The sequence below is a fragment of the Ostrea edulis genome, chromosome 10 (assembly GCF_947568905.1).
Source record: "Ostrea edulis chromosome 10, xbOstEdul1.1, whole genome shotgun sequence".
In the NCBI taxonomy this organism is placed as follows: Eukaryota; Metazoa; Mollusca; class Bivalvia; order Ostreida; family Ostreidae; genus Ostrea; species Ostrea edulis.
In genome coordinates, this window is record NC_079173.1 from 20,185,639 (window position 1) to 20,205,929 (window position 20,291).

At 35.3% G+C, this 20,291-nt stretch overlaps 1 protein-coding gene across 1 annotated transcript in view; it reads right to left on the bottom strand.

Annotated features, from left to right (window-relative positions):
- Window positions 1-20,285, bottom strand: part of LOC125665464 (dynein heavy chain domain-containing protein 1-like) — a 103,069-nt gene extending 82,784 nt beyond the window's left edge. Inside the window, exons 1-24 of the mRNA XM_056152183.1 lie at window positions 20,215-20,285; window positions 18,160-18,329; window positions 17,744-17,848; window positions 17,327-17,414; window positions 16,347-16,448; window positions 15,951-16,127; window positions 15,099-15,189; window positions 14,545-14,618; window positions 14,326-14,421; window positions 12,149-12,298; window positions 10,330-10,499; window positions 9,265-9,375; window positions 9,088-9,135; window positions 8,750-8,833; window positions 7,935-8,024; window positions 7,405-7,485; window positions 7,125-7,285; window positions 6,643-6,829; window positions 5,529-5,749; window positions 4,701-4,851; window positions 4,212-4,386; window positions 3,262-3,480; window positions 2,986-3,108; window positions 1,881-2,015 (exon numbers count right to left, since the gene is read on the bottom strand). Of these exons, the coding sequence (XP_056008158.1) occupies window positions 1,881-2,015; window positions 2,986-3,108; window positions 3,262-3,480; window positions 4,212-4,386; window positions 4,701-4,851; window positions 5,529-5,749; window positions 6,643-6,829; window positions 7,125-7,285; window positions 7,405-7,485; window positions 7,935-8,024; window positions 8,750-8,833; window positions 9,088-9,135; window positions 9,265-9,375; window positions 10,330-10,499; window positions 12,149-12,298; window positions 14,326-14,421; window positions 14,545-14,618; window positions 15,099-15,189; window positions 15,951-16,127; window positions 16,347-16,448; window positions 17,327-17,414; window positions 17,744-17,848; window positions 18,160-18,317 (2,997 nt within the window). The 5' untranslated portion in view covers window positions 18,318-18,329; window positions 20,215-20,285. The remainder of the gene's footprint in view (window positions 1-1,880; window positions 2,016-2,985; window positions 3,109-3,261; window positions 3,481-4,211; window positions 4,387-4,700; window positions 4,852-5,528; window positions 5,750-6,642; window positions 6,830-7,124; window positions 7,286-7,404; window positions 7,486-7,934; window positions 8,025-8,749; window positions 8,834-9,087; window positions 9,136-9,264; window positions 9,376-10,329; window positions 10,500-12,148; window positions 12,299-14,325; window positions 14,422-14,544; window positions 14,619-15,098; window positions 15,190-15,950; window positions 16,128-16,346; window positions 16,449-17,326; window positions 17,415-17,743; window positions 17,849-18,159; window positions 18,330-20,214) is intronic.
- Between the last annotated feature and the right edge of the window lie 6 nt (window positions 20,286-20,291).

Here is a 20,291-nt window from a genome sequence, read left to right on the forward strand (position 1 = left end):
CAACAAAATCATTCTGAAGATAATTACCCACTTCAGGGACAGTAAACAAACTCATAACTGGGAGTAGTCTTCACACTCGGAGGCTACATAATATAAATATGAATATTGCGGAATCATATATTGGTTGGTTAGATATATATCTGTATACTAAAGCAATGTTACAAGGGACAAAGCCAGGGATCTTAGATAACTAAGTATTCAGGAAGGACAGTAAAATACACTGAAGAAGAGAGGGACAGAAAAGGGGGAGGGGCAGAAAAGGGGAGGGGCAGAAAAGGGGAAGGGCAGAGTTTAACACAAATGTGCCCCAATAGACTGTACTTTAATTCTGAAGATACTTGATATAGTATGTGATAAATAAACCTTATATTCTGTCATGACTACTTGATGAAATATGCGATAAATAATTTTAATTCTGTCATGAAGTACAACATCCATTTTTACCAAACAAATCACACACTGCACGTTGGAAATAAAAGCTTAACGTATCTGTGAGTGCACATCACTTTCATTTAAGTCTTATACTGTGTGAATACTGTTTTTGAATACTTTCTTTTATATGTTCTCTATGTTGTGTGAACAGCCAATGAGAAAAATAAAAACTTGAAACTTACTCTTGGTTTACACTGGTATTAATTAACAAATATTTCTATCTGTAAATCTGTGCAATTCTGATTTGTATTCATTATTTTTCTTTGATTATTGATTATTTTTCTTTATCATATGATTTATACAAGTCATTATATACTCTGCTAAACATTGCTGAACTGAAATCATATTCATGAAAGATTCCCAAATCCCAAAGATATGAAAATAACTTGCATTTTTCTCATGCAATACAAGTAATAAGAATTAAAACATGTATATCATTCATGCATATCATATGATATACAATAAAGCAAAATATTAAGTCATTGTGTGATACAAGTACAATTTGATATAAATGGGATACCATACAATATCTCAGTAATACTATATGATATCTGTATTATATAATATGATATCTGAACATGTTGATAAAAAGAATCTCTTGATGATACTTCTGTGACACTGTATGATATCTGAGTGATACTATGATATCTGAGTGATACTATATGATATATGAGTGACACTATATGATATCTCACTGATACTGTATGATATCTCAATACTGTATGATATCTAAGTGACACTATATGATATCTCACTGATACTGTATGATATCTCAATACTGTATGATATCTAAGTGACACTATATGATATCTCAGTGATACTGTATGATATCTCAGTGATACTATATGATATCTCACTGATACTGTATGATATCTCGATACTGTATGATATCTAAGTGATACTATATGATATCTCACTGATACTGTATGATATCTCAGTGATACTATATGATATCTGAGTGACACTATATGATATCCTGATACTGTATGATCTCGATACTATATGATATCTTGATACTATATGATATCTCACTGATACTATATGATATCTAAGTGATACTATATGATATCTCACTGATACTGTATGATATCTCAATACCGTATGATATCTAAGTGACACTATATGATATCTCACTAATACTGTATGATATCTCAGTGATACTATATGATATCTCACTGATACTGTATGATATCTCGATACTGTATGATATCTAAGTGATACTATATGATATCTCACTGATACTGTATGATATCTCAGTGATACTATATGATATCTGAGTGACACTATATGATATCATGATACTGTATGATCTCGATACTATATGATATCTTGATACTATATGATATCTCGATACTGTATGATATCTCAGTGATATTATATATCTTGATATTGTATGATATCTCAGTGATACTATGATATCTCAAATCTGTATGATATGTCAGTGGTACCTGGTACTTATCTTCCAGTTTTTGAGTCATGAGTGGTGTCTGTGTGTTGACAAACTCCGATGCGTCCTGTAATTGTAGGAGATACGCCTCCCAGGCTGCTTGTACATCCTCGTCAAACTTCTCCTCTTCTGACGTCTGTAATTAACGACAGTTAATTAACGACAATTAATTAATGACAGCTAATCAATAACAGTTAATTAACGACAATTCATCAAGGACTCCATCTAATTACACAGATGCACACCAATTTTAAATCTTCGTCCTTGACAAACATCCGTGGTTTCATCAGCATTGCACACTGATTTTCGTTCAAATTAAGCAGAAACCATAGTTCTTACATTACAGGACAGAACAAGGGGAACAGCTGTAACAAACTTACGTGTCCACAAAATTAGACTCGTCAGACAAACCAAAAAAATTCATGATCACAAAAATTACTGAAACCACGGAGTAGTAATCTGCATTACAATCAAACTTTCTGTCTCTACGGTGAATATTCATTCTTAACTTGAGCAAAGCCGTGTAACGGATTTCTATGATGAATATTCATTCTTAACGTGAGCAAAGCCGTGTAACGGATTTCTATGATGAATATTCATTCTTAACGTGAGCGAAGCCGTGTAACGGATTTCTATTATAAATATTCATTTTTAACATAAGTGAAGTCGTGAAATGGGTTTCTATGATAAATATTCATTCTTATTGTAAGTGAAGTTGTTACAGGTTTCTATGATAAATATTCATTCTTATTGTAAGTGAAGCTGTTTAACGGGTCTCTACCTCATACAGGGACTTAAAGTAGTACCTCATACAGTGACTTGATATAGGACCTCATACAGGGACTTGATATAGTACCTCATACAGGGACTTGATATAGGACCTCATACAGGGACTTGATATAGTACCTCATATAGGGACTTAAAGTAGTACCTAATACAGGGACTTGATATAGGACCTCATACAGGGACTTAAAGTAGTACCTCATACAGGGACTTGATATAGTACCTCATACAAGGATTTGATATAGAACCTCATACAGGGACTTGATATAGAACCTCATACAGGGACTTGATATAGGACCTCATACAGGGACTTGATATAGTACCTCATACAGGGACTTGATATAGGACACCCTCTGCTGGTACTGAGGGCCGTTCTTTTTGTAGGTCGTGTAATTTTTAGCAAACACTGCAAATCCTGCCATGGAGGAGTCCTTTTGTCTTAAGTTCTGGAAATACAACAGAGTTAAGAATTCACAACAATGTTTCCTTCATGATTCAACATACATAAATAAATCTATAAGCAATATCAATAACATAAAATATCAATAACATAAATAAATCTATAAGCAATATCAATAATAAAAACAAAAAGGGAATACCTGGAGAACTTCTTTCATTTCGTCACAGAATTCTGTGGCCAATTTTCGCGCTTCGTCGGAGACAAACTGGAGAACATCATGGACAATTTGAGAAAGGCGTGGAATAAGACTGTCATGTACATTGGAGCAGTCCACATAGAATATTCCATTGTCCGTTATGAAGCTCTTGTCAAAATTACGGACCTTCTCCTGCCATTGTCGCACCTCTATCAGTCTTTGCTGGAAATAAAAATGTGGAGTGTATCATCAATATATTGTCAATGTATCATTAATGTAAGGAGTTTGTTTTTTTTCTATAAGAGTTATGTGAAAAATATAGATAGCACTTATTATGAACATTCGCAATTTTCCTTCCATGAACCTATCAACTATCAATCCAGTTCATTTCTGTATGAACTTTCTAAAGGGTCAATAGGTCATCTATAATAGGTATTATGTAGGACGGACAGTTAGGATCTTAAATGAAAATTTTTCTCATATATGAGATAGAGAACCCTGTTAAAAACTTCACTGTGACCTGCGTTCATGAATGATCAAACCTTCAGGCATCACTAGAATTTGACTATTGACCAACCATAGTGAAGTTTTCTAATAACTGTGTTATTTATTTCTTATTTAAATGTATTCAAGTGTAGTGTACAGTATGATGAAATTATAGAGTGATCCTATTTCATTCATTTCTCTGTATAAAATAGATAATACAAAATATACCATGGAGGTAAGCTAAATATAGCTTGTGCTACCTTGTACTAAAATTGTATTTTTCCAAAAGTCCCCTTTCATCACCCATTTTAAAATAAAATTGGCAGAAGGGATGTTCATTGCCCATTTAATAACAAAGGTAGAAGGGACATATGTTGCCCATTTAATGACACTGCCAGAAGGCTGACAAAATCTCGGTCATTTCATGTCAATCCGGAGCATGGGAATCTATGGGAAACCTCACTGACCTCAATTGTAAATGCTGGGGCCCCTCGGTATTCTTTTGGCGAGTCACTTGTCCATTTCACACAGAATTTATAAATGTCCACAAGCCAGTTATTCAGGGTGCAATAGTTATCGATCTCGTCCAGGGCAGCATTCAAAATGTCCTCTTCTCGCTTCAGGGCACTCTTGTACTCTATGCTGTGAAACATGACATCAAAATTAGAGATTTGGTCTCTGAAACCATTAACAACATCAAAATGTCTAAAATAGTTCAATATTACAATGTTTTAAAAAAAAATTCTTTTGAGTTCTAGAAATCCCCCTCCCCCCTTCAACCTTCTCCATGCTAAAGGTATGCATTAAATCTCAGAGAATTCTAAAGGTACACAATTCTAAATCAGAGCAAACATTCAACAGATGTAGAAACAGTTAAGGACAAAAAACAAGTTGAGAGAGTGGACAGAAAGTGAGTGGTCAGTGTTCATCAGAAAGTGAGTGGTCAGTGTTCCTACTCCTTGTCCAGTTTTTCCTCCAGATTTGCTCTGGTCAGTGGACTGTACTGTCCCATGAAGCCCTCTCCATACACCACTAATGGATCCCCACCCTGAATTATCAGGTCAGGGGTTGCGACCCCCAGCTCATCCTCATCCTTAGTGGCTGTTGCTACAAACCAAAGAGAATTAAGTTACAACACAAATCATTCATTACAGGTAAAAATCAAGTTTTAGGGACCATAAAACATGACTACTTTTCTTCTTGATGAAATATATGTATTAAATCATTATATAATAGGTTATTAAAAGAATAGCAGAAGTTTACAAAGCTAGGTTAAAGTGCAATATTCTAACAGCACTTTGGGAATGTCCAAATTCCAATTTTGCTCACTATTTACAGGCAATGTGTATGTTTATATTAAATATCTGATTTTCAGAGTAAAAGGGACACCAAGTTTTTAAAATCACAACTATAACAGCAAATTACATATTCTACTTTGTACAATGAACTGCACAGAATCCTCAGGGCCAGTGGAAAACAGTTTGTCATAACCAACATTCATTATATATAATAATATTTTCATTATTTTCCTCTCACAGGGGAATAAATATCACTTTGCAATAAATATAAATTCGTTATAGGTGTAAATTCATTATAAGAATGAGCATTTTGACTGTATTTGTTTTGATTAGTGAGATTTTTTAAAATACTAACACATTGTACAGGTTTGGAAATTGAAGTAAAAGATGTGTAGAAGAAATTCAGCCAGTTTGAGTTGGGTACAACCTAAACTTAGCCCACTTCAAACCTCCCAAAAAAACCCAAAACAATGAGACTATCCTCACCCTGACGATATATGTCTGGCACGGGTATCATCTCCTCACCCACCACAGAGCGAGTCACGCCCCCAACCTGTGACTCCTCCTCTCCCTGATCCACCTCAGTTGTCTCCCCTGAGCTTGATGGTTTTTCACCCTCCCCTGGAGCCTGAGAGGTCATCTGATCTAGTTTTATAGAACTGAGATTTGTGGCCGCAGTGCTTTTTCGACGTCCAGGAATATTACAACTGCAAATGAAAATTTGTACAATTAAATCAAGGGAGTCTAGGGCTTTGTCATCACACCTACTGTACAGTAAGCCCCACCCTGATCCAAAAAATGTCATGGGGGGGGGGGGGTGGCCTTTCAAACTTTTAATGTCAAAATGAATCTTAAAAGAGGTCTGTCCATGGACTTTCACCTGAAGTGAGTTATAATCACAAAACTAATTCTCAAATCATGATCAATTCTATGTGATCAGAAAATATTTCAAAAAGATATCAATTGTGTTTCTTCAGACATTCTTGATTATTCATTGTTGTAATCGACTGAATGACCATATTCAGACTATCACTGAGGTAAATTATCTCAGTATCACTGAGGTAGATTGTCTCAGTATCACTAAGATATATTGTCTCAGTATTACTAAGTTGTATTGTCTCAGTATTACTAAGGTAGATTATCTCAGTATTACTAAGGTAGATTGTCTCAGTATTAAAGGTAGATTGTCTCAGTATTACTAAGGTAGATTATATCAGTATTACTAAGATAGATTGTCTCAGTATCACTAAGGTAGATTGTCTCAGTATTACTAAGGTAGATTGTCTCAGTATTACTAAGGTAGATTGTCTCAGTATTAAAGGTAAATTGTCTCAGTATCACTAAGGTGGATTGTCTCAGTATCACTAAGGTAGATTGTCTCAGTATTACTAAGGTAGATTGTCTCAGTATTACTAAAGGTAGATTATCTCAGTATTACTAAGGTAGATTGTCTCAGTATTACTAAGGTGGATTGTCTCAGTATCACTAAGGTAGATTGTCTCAGTATTACTAAGGTGGATTGTCTCAGTATTACTAAGGTAGGTGGTGATTGTAAATGCAAATAAGAATAGCCTGCACACATGATTACCTATACACCTACCTGAGTTCAGCTGTTGATTTGGCCAGCTCAGATTTGGGCGGTGAGGTCTCCGATTCTTCACTGTCCGGATCCATCACTGACCCGTCCATGGGAATGGCCTTGGAGCACAGCACTGAGGGGATTCCCTTTAGGGTGTTCATTAGAACACTGGAAAATCTCTCTTTTGATGGGAAAATACCCAGTATCTCTATAAAAAGAAAACAATCACTTCCTATTTCAAATGTACTTTTCAGATCAAGACTTACAATAAGTAAAGTCCTGTAAGAAGCACTCAAAGTACTTTATATTATCTCAAAGTCATAGGACACCAAAATTGGTCATTTACAGGACACCAAAAGTGGTCATTTACAGTGGTCATTTACAGGACATTAACAGTGGTCAGTTACAGGACATTAACAGTGGTCAGTTACAGAATGCCAAAAGTCAGTGTACACAGCTAAAAAATGAATGAATGATATCAATACTTGTAGGACATACATTACCTTGTTTTGTGAAGACCAGGTTGGCTCTGAATAGGCCCTCTCTTGATTCCTCTTGGTTGCTAAGCACCCTCTCCACAAAGGTCATGACCTGTGTTTTACACACATCAAACATGTGTTCCACAATCAGCTGATCCACTAGCTTCACAAAGTTACCAAGACGACTGTAAAACATCAAAAACAGATGAGGAGTAAGACCAGTAATTGTGACCCTTTAAGCCCCCCCCCCTCCCTAGATTCTTTACAATTGCTGATTGGTTGATATGTTAAATATTCCTGTTACCCTGTCTCACTTTTGGCCTTCCTCAGATTATACTCTCGAGTTTCCTTCTTCAGTTTTTGGAGGTGCAAAGAGTCTTTGGAACTATAATGTGAAAAAAAATGTCGATCAGCATACTAAAATGTTCTATTCTATCAATCATGATGTATAGTACATTAGACCATCCTAATTAGTGAGTTTAGTAAACTATTAACTCGATTTACTAATGTACAAGTGATATGTTACGGATGAAAAAATGTAACTCTTTACGATATTATATTTCACACCTTTTGCTGGTGTATAATGTAGAAATTTTAACATGCATGAGAAATTTACAATGTACATGTGTCAGCTGTGTATATTTCACAAAAGGCATCTAAATATTGAGCGTAAATTTCACATCTACTTTTGAGTTTACATATGAAGTCAGACTGATAAATTATTTTCATTTCATTTCTATAATATTATATACAATCTATGAGAAAGAAGAAATTCTACAGTCCTGTAAATCGTTCGTCCATCCAAACTTCTCGGGTCATTTCTGTCAAACTTACAAAACTGTTTTTTTCTTGACTTGTTCTTCACAGTGACGGAGTTTCTTAAAGGATTCTTCTGCCGTGACCTCCACCACCATCTTACAGAACCTGCCAAAAGTAAGGTCCAATTTAAACCATCTAACAGAACCTACCAAAAGTAAGGCCTGAATTTTTACAGAATCTGCAAAATGCAAGTCTTAAATCATTTTACAGAACCTGTCAAAAGTAATTTAAGGCCTAAATTTTTACAGAATCTGCAAAATGCAAGTCTCAAATCATTTTACAGAACCTGCCAAAAGTAAGGCCTGAATTTTTACAGAATCTGTAAAACGCAAGTCTCAAATCATTTTACAGAACCTGCCAAAAGTAATGTATCAATCAATTCAAATGACTGAAAAATATTCACTATTAAACAAAATTAGTAAAACTAAGAAATGTTTTCTCAACATGACATATTCTGCCTCACCCCTGGGGCCATGAATTTCACAAATTTGGAAGCTCATACTAAATTTGCAATTAGTTTGTCTGTTACATATATCACAGTAAGGTAGACAATTTTTTTGAAAACTGATTTTCCCCCAAAGTTTTGGTCCCATCCCAAAGCCCAAAAGGGGCAGTCACAGACCACAAGATTCATAATTTTTATTCCCCATCCCCTAATATGCTACATACCAATTTTGGTGACACAAGGTTAAGTAGTTTCTGAGGAAAACTTGACAATGTTCAAATATTAACAAAAGAATGCATGTTTGATGAAAGGTGATGAAAGACAAGTAGGCACCGATAGCTGTACGGTCACATGAGCAACTCAGTTGACCTAGAAATGTCCTTACCCGAAGAATCTATCCAAAATCTTCTCTGCTTGTATGTTTTTGTAGTTAGCACTATTTTCAAAATCCAACAGCTGGTATGTTTTACTACAAGAAAATTGTGGAATATTACTCAAAGACCATTAAATCTTTGGTACAGTACTGATCATGAGGCTTGACAAAGTCGAACAATTTATGAACAACCTGCCCTTCTACAGAATAGACAAAAGCCTCAACACTGAATAAACTAATTGCTGAATTCCAAATCAAAAGCAATGAATTGAGTAAATCAATCATTAGGAATATAATCTGAATTACACAAATATGATTTATTATTAAAGCACCCGTTTGTGTGTACTTACTCGGTTTCGAATGGCAGAAACTTCACTGTGATCAACTCTTTAAGAAGTCTACAATATGTCATAAACTCACAATGGTAAATCACATAACTTATAAAAATGTCAAGTTACCTACAAGCAATGTGGCAATTACACACATCCATACATGAATTGCACACTGAACACCAAAGCATTATTTACCTAGAAACCTGTAGTAGGGCTGCCCCAAATATTGGGACACCCTGTAGCAAGTTGGCTCCAAGGTCTTCATGTCTCCTGGAGAAGTCAAGGTGCAGTTTATTGTATCGCCATCTGAAAGCAAAATATTCACCAAAATTAGCCAGACGCCTCATCAAGCAAAATATTCACCGAAATTAGCCGGACGCCTCATCAAGCAAAATATTCACCGAAATTAGCCGTACGCCTTATCAAGTACAGTACAGAGTGGAGCCATGGCCCTAGTGAAGTCGCTTTATATGAAGTATAAACATCCACACACACACTCTACTGCACTAAATTATGTATACATACACTGCCTGTTTACATTTTCCTTTCCAATTGACAATAAAGTCAATTTTATGCAAGACTATCATCATAACCATTCTTTTAGATACATGTAGTGTCCAGTGAGATATTCTCATAATCTATGTACATAGATGTCTTGGCTCATACTGATAGCAATATTGCGTTGCATGACTGAAAATATTTACGCTTCATTTGTGTCACACAAAGCATAATTTTTAATCCTGTAGAACATTTTACAGACTAGAAAGTTTTAATATTGACCAGCATAACATTTTACAGACTAGAAAGAGTTAATGCTGACCAACAGAACATTTTACAGACTAGAAAGTTTTAATATTGACCTGTAGAACATTTTATGGACTAGAAAGTTTTAATATTGACCTGTAGAACATTTTACAGACTAGAAAGTTTTAATATTGACCTGTAGAACATTTTACAGACTAGAAAGTTTTAATACTGACCTGTAGAACATTTTACAGACTAGAAAGTTTTAATATTGACCTGTAGAACATTTTACGGACTAGAAAGTTTTAATATTGACCTGAAGAACATTTTACAGACTAGAAAGTTTTAATATTGACCTGTAGAACATTTTACGGACTAGAAAGTTTTAATACTGACCTGTAGAACATTTTACAGACTAGAAAGTTTTAATATTGACCTGTAGAACATTTTACAGACTAGAAAGTTTTGATATTGACCTGTAGAACATTTTACGGACTAGAAAGTTTTAATACTGACCTGTAGAACATTTTACGGACTAGAAAGTTTTTGAAGAATGGGATGGAGGACACCGCTTTCCACAGGACAGCCTCGCGTTGCCATTCCGACAAACTCTGACTCTCAGCCGGGCGGTTCGGAAACACATGTAGGACTCCAAACGTAGAAAACACATAGTGTTCAGGATTAGCCTGGAAGACAACTTTACATTATAACATTGGTATATACAGCCACAGACTGGATACTCAGAGTCCAGATGTCTAGCCATCCAGACAAATGGATTAGCCTGAAAGACAACTTTACATTATAACACCGGTATATACAGCCACATTATTCCGAATACTCAGAGTCCAGATGTCTAGTCATCCAGACAAATGGATTAGCCTGGAAGACAACTTTACATTATAACACCGGTATATACAGCCACATTATTCCGGATACTCAGAGTCCAGATGTCTAGTCATCCAGACAAATGGATTAGCCTGGAAGACAACTTTACATTATAACACCGGTATATACAGCCATATTATTCCGGATACTCAGAGTCCAGATGTCTATAGTCATCCAGACAAATGGATTAGCCTGGAAGACAACTTTACATTATTTATAACACCGGTATATACAGCCACATTATTCCGGATACTCAGAGTCCAGATGTCTATAGTCATACAGACAAATGATTTTTGGTGGACCAATATTTTGCAGGTAACTCTGCCTTCATAAACTGGAAATTTGTGTCCTATATCTGGATAGTCAGTTATTTAAGAAATAGATTTCATTTTTTGAAAAATATAAGGGTATGAACTATGATGATTTATGCCTTCACAGCGGCTGGTACTCCATGAAGTGTGGTAGCGCTTCATGAAAAAAATACCTGTTCACACATTCAAGCCTTATGATCCCTTGAAAATAGATAATGATGTCAGAAATGTCAACTTTTTGGGCAGATTTTCATCAACTGGAGAATCACTTTAATTCCTGGGGGCCAATGTTCGTGGGTAAGCAAAATTTTGCTAGTTTGTGGGGACCCAATTTTGTGGGTAAGCGATACGATGTCACTAAGAGAGATAACTCTACTTGGTTTAAAAATGACCGAGAACACGTAAATTCGTGGGTAAGAGTGACCCACGAAATCCACGAACATCCACAGTATGTCATTGGCTGCATTTTTGGACAAAAACAATATAAGGAGTAATGATTACACTGTGGACACATTTTGCCTGTAAATTTTGCAGCCAAAAAGCCTTAAAAAAATTGTGAATTTTGGTCAGATGAAAGAAAATGGCAAGAAATTCACAAGTTTAAAATGTCATACAGTTTATTTATGATTTGCTATTCTAAAATTAATCATAATTAGTCTAAGATTTGTACTTCTTACAAATACTAGACTAAGCATAACAAAATTATACACTTACGTTATTATATGCATGTAGTTTTAATCATTAACCACTGCACCGCTACACAGATGCCCTAGCACTGAGCTACCCAGGCCAACATTCATAGTCCATATAGCCCTAACTACTTCATTTTCTTTCCTCCTTAGATTGATTCAAGAAGGGAGAAATGTAGTAGTTAGGGCTATATGGACCGTGGATATCATCCTGGGTAGCTCAGTGGTTAGAGCACCTGACTAGTAATGCAGAGGTCCCGGGTTTGATTACCAGTCCAGCCCAAAAGTTTCTCCTTTTCTATATATGACAATATATTCATTTCAGGAACATGAAGTCTACCATCTGCAGTAACTATGACAATAAATCTTTAAACAAGTTTAAAGACATACAACTAAGTGAAAAGGTATTTCTCATGAACTTTTTAAGTAATTCTCTCCGCGACAACTTACTTTATTTTTGTGGACAGAGATAAGATCGTAGGGTCTGAAGTGGCGACTCTCGGCATGGTTGAAGTAGATGGATTGGATTTTACCGATATGGTGACATTTGGCGAAGTATTCCACGGCATCCCTCCCGGTCAGCTTTAACACAGGTTCCTCCTGGAACACAGATGAGAACTGTTACTAACCATCTCTCATGTTGATAATCACATAACATTTATATTCACTGAATCTTTTCTCTTATTATACTACTTTCAATTTCATCTCAGATCTTTTTTCTTTAAAAGTTTGTGGGCATATATCACACGATATATGCTGGGAAACATTCCGGCCCGCAAACATTACGTCACATTCAATACACAAGCCGGAACTACGCCGTTAATTTTCAAATTTTTTGTGTTTTTCATCTTTTACTCATTCAAACCAATAAAGAAATTGTTAGAAATAAAATTGTTGTTAGTTTCTAAAGCTCGGTCCGTCTATGCGCCAAAAAACTTGGTCGTCATATTTTCCCATACAAAGTCTATAACCTATAATTATAGTTCTTTTTAAATTGACATTGCTTTCATCTTGGACGTTGCAAACTAGTTCAATTTTAGTACCACCTGTCTGCGTATCATGGAGCATCAACAAGGTCAAAGGTTGCATTGGTTGTTCCATTTAAAGAAACGAATGGGTCAGCGATGTGATAAACAGTATTTACATGTAAATCTAAATTTGTTTAAAAATACATAAAAAAAATATAAAATATAAACAATAAAATATCTTTCTTTGTTGTTTTGTCTGCATGGTGATGACGGTTAGCCTTCATTGCAGAAGAATTTTTTCTGCAATGCTAGCTACCTTCACCTCCAGAAAAAACACCAACAAAAGACATTTTATTGTTTAAATGTTACCCCAGCACAATCATTCTGGGTCTGTATAAGTGTGTCTAATGAACAAATTTGCACTACCGTATACACTCGCCTACAAATCGGATTTTTTAGAGTTAAATTTTGGTCCAAAACTCTATGTCCAACTTATAGGAGTGTCCTAAAAAGATAGGTATTTTTCTGGATGGCGTAATGTGTAGCCTAGTATTTTTTAAATATCAAAAACATAGACAAAATAAACAAAATACATGTAATAACTGTTGAGAATAAAAAATGAAATATCGATGTCATTTCCCCAAATATTATTGGAACACAGATAAATACATGAGAGTATTGAATATGAAATTGATTTGTTGAGAAAAAATATCAAATATTGGCGCATTTCTCAAAATGTTATTTGAAACACAGGTAAAAACATTAGAGCAGTGATTTGAAATTATCAATCGATTTTTTAAAAAAGTTAGACCGACTTATATGTGCGTCAATGGCAATTCCCTCCAAAATAACCTAAAAACTATACAACCGACTTACAGGCGAACCGACTTATAGGCGAGTATACACGGTATGTGTTGCTGAAATAAAGTTGATATCGATGTCACACAATGTTACCAACGCATGGCCGATTTTACATTTAAGTGAATCAGCATTATTAGTCGATACATGTATTTGATTTCTGTTGTCTGCTAGAGAGTAAGTGAGATTCATTACATATGGATACCCACTTCTGCTTGCCCTAGGCCGGGGCTGAACACAGAACCTGCTGAACCAAATCTCCTAGCAGGTCAACTATCTAAACAAGTTGGAAAACTTGCTTTTGATGAAAATGGAACTTTCTCTACCCTGTCAAACTCAACACGGTCAATGAAAAAGACAACGTGACCAGCCTGGAGCAGGATATACTGTAAAATGACCACTCCCCTCTCTTCAAATAATCATAAAAAGTTATACCAGCTGACTACATAGTCATAAATAGTAAAAATTAAATAAATCACACAACAACATGCTTCAATCCCATTGGGATCTGGGTTAGAAAAGGTCCTCAGTACCCCCTTGCTTGTAGTAAGAGGCGACTAAATGGGGTGGTCTTTCGAACAAGACTGCAAAAACCGAGGCCCCGTGTCACAGCAGGGGTGGCACGATAAAGATCCCTCCCTGCTCAAAGGCCGTAAGCGACAACCATAAGCCTGAATTTTGCAGCCCTTCACCGGCAATGGTGATGTCTCCATATGAGTGAAAAATTCTTGAGAGGGATGTTAAACAATATACAATCAATTAATCAACATGTTTGTAACTAGATACTGATTTTCGGTGTACCTGTATTCTCGGCGTCTTTTTCTCTTTCTTTGGTGGTAGTGAACTGATGGAGGACCTGGGCGTCGATTGTTGCGAGGGTGGAGGTTTAGGTTTTACCTAATGAAAAACAAAAGGAGAATATGAAACTTATTTGATGTCCAAAAAAAATCTAAAACAGCAAAGTTAAATTGTTGTAGGAACATGTCTAGAATTATGTGATAAATCAACTAGAGTCGTCACCTCGTGAGGAAGATCCGTGTTTAATGCCAAGGCCACTCTACCCCCATCTGATTTTTGGGTCCATATGGATTCACCTGCAGAAAAACAAGCAGGAGACATTATCCTCCATTGTGAAATCTCAAATGATCTCATTGATTTCTGCATCCAACTTAAATCACCATTACACTGGATCTCATTGATTTCTGCATCCAACTTAAATTATTGTTACATTAAATATGTTCTCCTTTAATGTTGAGAATGTTGATAATTTTCACATTAAAAACAACTGCATACTAATTTTTATCTTCATCTAATATACATGTACAGTGAAAACTGCCTAATCTGACACCTGCGCAATTCGTTTCACTGAGCTTTCCGACCGTCATTTTCATTCTCAATTTCACATTTTCAGTGCTTTTTACACTCTTTATTCTGACGCACTGTGTATTTCAACCAAAAATCTGATTTTCAGTACATGTCGGATTAGACAGGTTTCAACGTATTTTGAAACAAACTTCAAAAGTTTCAATGTTAAACAAAATTTATTTCATGGATGTAAAATTCCAGTTACTTACTGGCTGCCAGCTCAGATGCCACATTAGCGATGGATTTCTGAAGGTCACCCAAGGTCAGCGGGTTATACAAAGACATCTGTCTATCATCATGCTGCATATAAAAAATTATAATATGAAATAACAAAACGAGCAGCTCGTACACATCTGTGCATGGATTGTGTGGTTCGTTAACTACTCAGAATTTATTTTCAATGTTCGCATTTCATATACATTGACAACATAGTTGTATTTTCCATTGATGTTTCCCATTAATTACCAGAAAAAGGATAAGCTTTGTAGAAAAAAACTACAAAGTCAGTAAAACACAATGCACATACCGGTATGTGTGTTTTATATGGATTTATAACATACCGATGTGTGTTTTATATGGATTTATAACATACCAGTATGTGTGTATTATATGAATTCATAACATACCAGTATGTCTTTTATATGGATTTATAACATACCAGTATGTGTTTTATATGGATTTATAACATACCGGTATGTGTGTTTAATATGGATTTGTAACATACCGGTACATGTGTTTTACATGGATTTATAACATACCGATACAGTGTGTTTTATATGGATTTATAACATACCAGTATGTGTTTTATATGGATTTATAACATACCGGTATGTGTGTTTTATATGGATTTATAACATACCAGTATGTGTGTTTTATATGGATTTATAACACACCAGTATGTGTGTTTTATATGGATTTATAACATACCAGTATGTGTGTTTTATATGGATTTATAACATACCAGTATGTGTTTTATATGGATTTATAACATACCGGTATGTGTGTTTTATATGGATTTATAACATACCAGTATGTGTGTTTTATATGGATTTATAACATACCGGTACATGTGTTTTATATGGATTTGTTCCATCCGGTAGTGTGTTTTTCCTGGGTGACTGGATTGACGTTTTCGGGGGCGGGAGACAGAGGCTGACAGCTTTGATGGAGTGTCTTGCTGGAGTCACACAATAATTCCGTGCTGGGAAAGCCCCCGACTGACGTAATCTCTGCACTTCCTGTAAACAATTAATAGCAAATTGAAATGCTTCGTTAAAAACTAATCAAAACTTAAAAGTCAGTATATGCAGAGTAAGGTCGAAAGGAAGAAATTCAAGAGAGTATTAACAAAATGCTTGTACAATTTTTGTATGAATATATTTATGATCGATATGTTCAACAAGAAAACTTCTTGTGAGCTTTAGATGGTATGTACTGTAAGCTTACAGCCAACTTACATCAGGGAAGACTTTTCCCAGTGATTCCCCTAACTGCAAATCAAACAGCTTCTCCTTCTGAAGATCAACAGATTGGAGGATTCGCTCTAGGTAGTGATTGAACTGAAGTACAACATATACAAGTGATGATACAATTGTCTCATACATAGGATGGCCTGATCAGGGTTCTACATGAATTCAATATATACAAAATAATGCATACCCTATTCTTAGTCACATCCAATATCAACACAATATAATGGCCCAATCAAGGGCTGATATTGGTCGAATATTGACATAGGGTGAGATGAAGGGTGTGTTTTATTTATTATGTTAACTCATTACATACAGTCCAATGACACACGTTTTATACACCCCACTGTGGAATTCACAAGAGCTTGCAGATCGAGTTCTGTGGTATGCATCGTCTCTTTAGCTCTGGATAATTGTACAACAGGGTTAACTCGAGATTGTTTTTATGAAAAACAAATATCTCCCCAGCTCCCTTTAATGTACTGCATGGTATGGAGGAGAAAGTATGAGCAGGAACATAGACAATATGAACTCCAATAAGCCACATAAAATAAGCGTTCACAATCTATTTTACACTCTCTACCCCTCAGATCCACTATAACTTTAGGGACAACAATTGGATCCTCCTGTCCCTGCAATATGCATATCTGCAAATGGCAATGAAGCATTGTACAAAGTTTCAAATCTATCCGATAAGCCATATAGAAGGAGAAGGGTTCACAAGCTATTTTACATCCTCCACCCCTCTTAGATCCACTATAACTTTTAGGAAAATAATTCTATCCTCCTGTCCAGACAATATGCACATCTAAAAATGGCAATGAAGCATAATACAAAGCTTTAAATCTATCCGATAAGCCATTTAGGAGGAGAAGCGTTCACAAGATTTTGTGACACACAGACGGACGGTCGGACAGAAAGTACAAAAACAATACGTCTCCCCCTCAAAGAGGGGACATAGTTCTTACCTCTAGCTTCAAGTCTAGCTGATTAAGAAAAGCCTTGTAGGGCTCCACCAAACTCAAAACCTCATGTAGGTACACCCATCCTGGTCGGCTAAAAATAACACAAAGAATTTAAATTCTAAAACTGAATTCTGTTCAATCAAAATATAGAGAAAATTTCCCCATATAGGATCGAGATTCTCTTGATATACAGGTACCAGAAAAAAATCTTTGCATTAGAAAACATTTGGAAATACAGAAATTTTTCTTTAATAGAATTTAACGTTTAGTGACGAAATGTAGGCATAGTTCACACAATATTTCAGACTGTCTCACATCTTAGATTACACAAATTTCACAGTCATTAAACCAGAGCTCAAAGGATGCCCTATATCGTTCATTTCCTAAGAAATACATAAAACCCGAACTTCAGTAACAGACCTGTTTTGTTGGAGGGCTGTGATAAAGACTCCTACAAGTTCCTGTTTAAGTTCAGCAATGTCCCCTTGTTTGGACTCCTGGCCTGCCTCCATACACAGGTTTATCCTAATCAAATAATTGTCGAGTTAACAATAAATGTAGTTACATAATTATATATACATAATGTACACAAGGTTATTTTTGCCCCGTCTTATTTTTGTCTTTCTACACTAGTCTTGTTAACGGTTTTGCTGCATTTTAAATTCACCCAGACATAGTTGTGTCAAAAGAGAGATATGAGAAAAAAACAAAAATTTTGCCCCGAGTCTTAAATTCGCCCACTGACAACAAGGGTGAAAATGGCAAAAATAAAACAGGGGCGAATATTTCCCTGTTTACAGTAGTAGATACTCAGCTACAGTACAAATATGTAGTACCTTTTTCTGACATCAACGGCCCATGTTGCTGCCTGCTGTCTTGGGGTAAGGGACTGGGAACTTCTGCTGGGGGACACTAAGCTGTTCTGACCCTCTCTCAGGACAGGAAGAGAAGAGGGCTGGTCCCCCATTTGGGGCAGGTCTAGTCGTGAACTCATTTCATCATTTATCTGAAATAGATCATTATCATGAAGGTAAACTTATGTCAACTTCATCACATATAAAGCCTTTCTTAGGATTCCACAGAAACAAAGTTAAGGTAATTTCACCCTTCTAGAATTATAGGTTCAATCTTATATTTGATTGTTGATTCTTAAAATAATACCTCTTAGTAACAAATAAAAAAGGATAAAATAAGTATGTTGCGGTAAAGCGGTATTGATGAAATCTTTATCAATTAGAACACGTACACTTGTAAGCAACATCAGAAAATTGAAATTTTCATTAAACAGTATTATAAAAATTTCATAAAAACTGGTTAAAACGATATAATAGTATTCATAACAATTTCATGAAACTGTTCTTGAAAAAGATATACAAAATGTTTGTGAAAAATAATGGAAATCTATCACATAATGGACTTGAAAAAGGATTCTATGAAAACAGAGTTATTGCCCTTGGATTCAATATATTTAAACATATAATTGATTATCTATATATAAGTTAGACTTTTGAAATATGTTATGGTTAACAAGAGTTTTCACAATAACTATTGAAAAAGACTCCCACAAAATTAATGTTCCTGTCATGCATAAATCTGATTAAATCATTGACCTTGCAAAATCTTATGATGATGTCACAGGAGGGTGGCACTACGCTAATTACCAGTGTTTTTGTTTTGATTTATATGTTGGCAGAATTATCAGACATTTTAGCACTTTTTCTTCTTTTCACATGAAATACGAAGAGATGTACTCCACGGGTGTTTTTCTTGGTTGTACACCACAGCATTTACTCTCGCTTATCATCTAAGAGTGTAATGTCATGCATTCATCTTATAATTTTTTTAATATGCAATGCGGGTTCCTGTGTTAAGTTTGACTATTCATGTGTGCCTTTCATGCACACAATTCATTCCTGTGAAAGGCTTTCAATCAACTATCCAAAACGTTATAATTTAGGGAAACAGTGGCCGATCACGATATAAGTTTTACAAGTTCTGATGTCTTTGTTTTTTAGAGCTGCAATTTAAATACCATTGTTACAATAAAGTTCATTAAATGTACTTTAGGGTAGTGAATTACATGCATCTAATTTTAGTAGCAATATAACCTAACTTAATTCTTTTTCATTATGGCTTTGTATTTCATTTCATTTATATACTTGTATTTGTTTATAATTGTAGCTTTTTACCATATACACACACACATACGTATGTACACACATACGTATACCCACTAAAACAGAGACACATACACCCTATTTAGGATCCGCGACTATATGTGAGCTATTTGTAGTAAATAAAATGGAACTGGTTAACTGAATGTAATCCGTGTTGTGTTTTAATAAAAGTGACATGGAAGGCAGCACAAAGAGGGATAATCACGTTTTAGCGATAAGATATTGCTGATGGGGAAGTGTTCTCAACCTGTTAGGATTGCAATCTGCATGTATAGTAATACACAAATTTAATAGAGAATTTCATATCCACATGTGCTTAGGTCTTAGTATATGAATACAGTACACATATAGACTATACATTATGATGTAAATAAACAAACGGTTAGTTTATTCACGTATGTACAGACAATATGTGTATTCATATATCAAGGCCTATACATTTGTAAATAAACAAACGGTTAGTTTATTTACGTATGTACAGACAATATATGTATTCACAAATCAAGACCTAAGCACTTTACTCAGTGACCTGTGATTATGATCTACTCTAGGCCCATGTACAGATACTGTACTGTAGCATGTGCCCGAAACTTATGGGGGATAACTCTAGCGTATAGGAAACATCTGTGTGTAAAAATGTATACTTCTATTGTTACGAAATCCACTTATTGAATTATTTTCACTGAAATTGAAAGCTAACCCAAAGAAACTTACTTTTTATTCTCAATCAACACTGCGTCTGTTGCCAGGGTCGCCATCTTTAATGTAATTAGGTTCGCAGAAAATAAATT